The sequence below is a fragment of the Octodon degus genome, unplaced genomic scaffold, assembly GCF_000260255.1.
Source record: "Octodon degus isolate 3935 unplaced genomic scaffold, OctDeg1.0 scaffold00049, whole genome shotgun sequence".
Taxonomy (NCBI): Eukaryota; Metazoa; Chordata; class Mammalia; order Rodentia; family Octodontidae; genus Octodon; species Octodon degus.
The window spans coordinates 353,420-357,924 of NW_004524625.1; the positions used below are offsets into that span (position 1 = coordinate 353,420).

Sequence of the window (4,505 nt, forward strand, 5' to 3'; positions counted from 1 at the left end):
GCGTGACTTGGTGTAAGAAGTTTAGAATCTGCAAAGAAATAGGAGTCAGCTCTGAGAATTCATCATGTCAGGTGAGTGCTTGCCTGAAGAAAGGGACAAAGGGCCAGGTTAGGTCAGGAGGGTGACTGTTGTCTGCAGGGACTGCCGAGTGCCTCCATTTTCCTCTTGTGAGTTCCTATCACCTTCCCAATTTCGTTGTTTGTCTGTTAATGTAGCTATAGACACATTCATCTTTGGGTTATTATGCTAGAGAGGTGACTAACTCCCTGAAGCCAGCCCTGTAAGCCAAGAAGCCTGTGCCTAATTCTTGGGGCCCATCTTCTAGGGTCTAAAAGTACAAGTGGCATTCTCAGGAGGTGACACACTGACCTGCACTGGGCAGAGCTGGAGACACTGGAAGCTCTCACACTCTTGGAGAAAAGTTAGGAGAGGAAACATGTCCCTTTTCACAGAGAAAAGCCACCTGTTTCTTGATTTTTTTATTGACATGCAGAACAACAGAGCTAAGGGACCCTTAAAGACTTAGATATCTGAATCCAGCTCTCCCTGCTCTATCAGGAAAACTGGGGCACAGAAATGAGTGGGAACGCTGTGTCACAGACCACATCACTGGGGTAAAAATCAGCCCCTGCCTTGGCCCAAAGCAGGTCTGTGATGGACCTGTGGCTTCTGTGAGCCCTTGCAGCCCACTGCCTGCAAAGCTCCTGTGGACACTTATGTGACCAGCCAGATCTCAGGCCAGTGGTGCTGGCTGCTGTTTTACATGGCTAGAGGACCTCCACCCTCCTTTCCTTTATGCACCACAATCTCCTCATCCTGACACAGAGGAATTGATTTAGATATTCATTTCTCCATGGAACTTTTAGCTCTGATGTTTTAGATGTGAATACAAAAGAAAGGATTTTTGTTTTGTGGGTGGGAGGTTGGAAGGCAAGGTCCAGTTCTTAACTTTGGTGAGACCTTAGACAGGTTGTTTCCTCCTGTTAGGAAACTATTAGCCCACAGTTTCCTCCTTTAGATGTGGAGGTAAGAAGTATCTTCCTGGGGACTCTGGGAGTACCAGGCAAAAAACAAAAAAAGTGGATCACAGGAGCCTTGACAAGACAGGCTGAGAGGAGAGGTGACCATCAGCAACAGCACACACTTGTGTTCCCGTCTGGAAACGATCAGCTTTCAGTGAGTCCAGAGCTTATCCAGCTGAGCTAAGGGATTCAGTCAGGGCTAGGATGGGCCTCATCCTGGCTGAACAGGCACCCATAAGAGCACCAGAGAAGAGGAGCAGGAAGGGCCTAGAGGTGGGCAGAAAATCAACCTTCCCAAGTCACGGAGCCTTGAGCTGAGAGAACCACAGTATCACAGGCTGCAGGCGAAGGTCCAGCCCACCCTGTGAAGGGTTACTTTTCTAGACGGGGATGGTTGAGGCCTAGTGTGGAGCTGAGACTCAGACCTCCCCCTCCTTGACCAGCTACCTTTAAATTACAGTCCAGCTGCCTAGCCTCAAAAGTCCAAAGACTATGATGTTGGAGTGATCATGATGCTAACTATTCCACTTAGTAAATGCCTACTTAGCCCTATTTAAGATGCCATACACACTTTTGTTTTTATAACTCTCCTGGGTGATTATTCTCATCTCCCTCAGAATCCTACCCAAGGGCTATAAAAGAAGATATTAAGGTGTCTTTTATGTTATCCCTTGCAGTCCTCAACACATAGCACAGTGTCTGAGGAGCTGCTCCACACCCGCCACTCTTCCTGGCACATGGTGGCATTCCCTCACTCTCCTGAGCTGCACTCCTGGTGCAGGGTGAGGGCAGGGGGGAGGGCTGTGCCTCCTCTGGACAGCCTTATCTGGGCTTCCCTCACCCACAAACAGTCCCCCAATCCTGCCTACTGCCTGAGCTTGTAGTGAGCGCTTCTGTTGGCTGGGATCTGCCTCCCTACAGCTACCTCAGGGTGAGGTTGGATCTTATTCCTTCCTGTAACTCCCCCCCCATAGACTTTCAGCCGCAGAAGTAGTGTGGGAAGAAAGGCGCTGAGTCCTGTGGTGGAGAACGGCAATAGCAGGGAAGCAGGCAGAGGCCAGGGAAGAGCTGCAAGGCCTCAGGGTGATCAAGGCTCCAAAACAGCAGGATGAAGCATGGAATGACATGGTGCAAATGTCTTAGTCCAGTGGGGCAAGGGATTAGCTGCATCCTATTTTTCTAGCGACTCTGTATCAGTTTCCCTAGGTTTCTCTCTTTGCATAGTATGAATAGAACAGGACTGGGGAGATCAGAGAGGGGACCTGAATGTGCATCATATGCCCTTTAGCCACAATTTCCATGAGCACATCCAATCAGCGAGCTGCCAGAGGGTACAGCTGCTTTTACGCTGTGTGTGTATATGATGTTAGAGGTCTAACCAGGTGAAGCCCAGTAGAATCAGGGCCATGGTACTGGACTTGGAGGGAAGAGGTAGGGGAGGCTCAGAGGGAACCAAGAAAATTTGACTACCTGAGAGTGCAATAAAGGAAGAAGCAACAGTCATAGGATAAAAGAGGTAGGCTTTAAAAACAAAAGGAAAGAAAAGACAGACAGACAGGCAAAAGAAAGAAAAGCTTCATTTTAAGTACCAGACGTGAAGCTCCTTAATCATCATAATAATGCTATGAAGTAACTTTTGCTGCCAGATTTTACGGAGGCAGTAAATCAGGTTCAAAAACCTTAGAGGTTGGTCCAGGGTCACAGGGACAGAAACAGAGTTACTGTGGCCCACGTACTGAGACTGCACTTCAGCCCAGGGCTTTGAACATCAGAAGACCAGGAGCTGGTACTTGGAGGCCATGCATGGGCGAAATCCTTGGAGATCATGGGCCCAAGTCTCCCATTCCACCATTATGGGGAGGGGGTGTCTGCCTCACAATAACCCAGGAAGGGCTGGGCCTGCCATGCCCACCCCACCCTTGGACAGAAATTGAGACTGGGCGTGGTAGCACACACCTGTAATCCCAGCTCTTGGGAGGCTGTAAACAGGAGAATCACTACGAGTCCGATCTAGTAGTGAGACTCTGAACACCCTATAGACCCTTCCCTAAAACACGGGGAAAAAAAATAAAAAATTTAAAAAAATAACACACAATGTTTTGGGGTGTCTTCCTATGGGCTGCTTCCCTCCCACTTCTGATGTTGGGGACAGGGACCTTCACTGTGGGGGTACTGGGTCCCTGAGACTGTGACCTCACCTTTGCCCATGCCCTCCCTCATGTGACTGCCCAGTTGGCTGTGGATAGAGCCAAGCAGGGCTCCTCCTTGTCACTGGGCTCACAGCTAGCTTCTGTGGTCCTTCCCACAGACTGCAACACCTCCCATGCCCTGGCCACATTCTTTGCCCACAAGAACACTGTGGCTGCTTTTGTGGGCCCTGCCAATCCTGGTTACTGCCCAGCAGCATCCCTGCTGGTGGGAAGCAGGGGCAAGACACTCTTCTCCGGGGCATGTGAGGTTCCTGAGGGTGGAGGTGAAGTGGTACCAACCTTGCCTTCTGCTGCCCAAGTGCTGCTGTCTGTCATGAAACACTTTGGCTGGGCTCTCGCAGCTATTATGTCCCTCCACCAGGACATCTGGGTGGCCACAGCCTAGCAGCTGGTCACAACTTTCAGGTCACTGGAACTACCTGTGGGGCTGGTGACCTTTCTGGTACCTGGGAATAAGGGGACCCAGGAGACTTAAAGCAGCTCTACAGCATGGATGGCCTGAAGAGTAAGTACACTCAGACCCCTCCCTCTGTGGGCCAGGTGGCCTTCACACTGCCACAGATGAGGGCTTCCTCCGCATCAGACTCTGGGCGGAGCACTCGGCAACTGCCAGTCCAGAGCTGTTCTGGCTAAGTCTCCACTCACTAGCTCAGAGGAGTTGTGTAAGCTGCCCACATCTGGCTGATAGTACAGCTGGACTGGGCATCTGGTTCAAGTGTCGGTTGTGGGGCGGGGAGACGGGCATGCTCAGTTCTCAGCTGACGAAATGAAGGACACAAGCATGGCAGTGCCTGAGCGCCAGCTGGGAGGCAGAGCCATCCTCAGCTTTGTGTTTAGGCCTAAGCTCCAGAGATTCACTGATGGATCCATTACTTCCTTTGTTTAACAAACCCTGGGGTACTGGCACTGGGTCACAGCAGTGAACAAGACAGACTTGGTGACTGATGTCCAGGGAACAACTATGTAATAGGGAGACAGGCATGGGAACAGGTGGCAGAGCAGAGGAAGCAGGGCTATCCCAAGCACCAGAGGCCTCCAGAGCCGGAGGAGCACAGATGAGGAGGATCCTCAGAAAAGGAGACACTGGTCGGTCTCTAAGAAAGTAACCAGCCGGGACAGCATACTGGGTGGCACAGGGGAGAGCAGGTGGACCCTAGGCAAATCTACACTGGTGTCTTCAGCTGTTGATTGTGGCCCATGTGGGTCAAGAAATCAATCTAGTGAATCATAATCCACACTATAAAAAAGAAAAAGGGAAAAATAGAATCAAGTA

At 50.7% G+C, this 4,505-nt stretch overlaps 1 protein-coding gene across 1 annotated transcript in view; it reads left to right on the top strand.

Annotated features, from left to right (window-relative positions):
- The first annotated feature begins 3,116 nt into the window (after positions 1-3,116).
- The window catches only part of LOC101590979 (olfactory guanylyl cyclase GC-D), a 28,530-nt gene continuing 27,141 nt past the window's right edge, over positions 3,117-4,505 (top strand). The window contains 3 exon segments of the mRNA XM_012515025.1: positions 3,117-3,702; positions 3,705-3,737; positions 3,794-3,894. Of these exon segments, the coding sequence (XP_012370479.1) occupies positions 3,117-3,702; positions 3,705-3,737; positions 3,794-3,894 (720 nt within the window).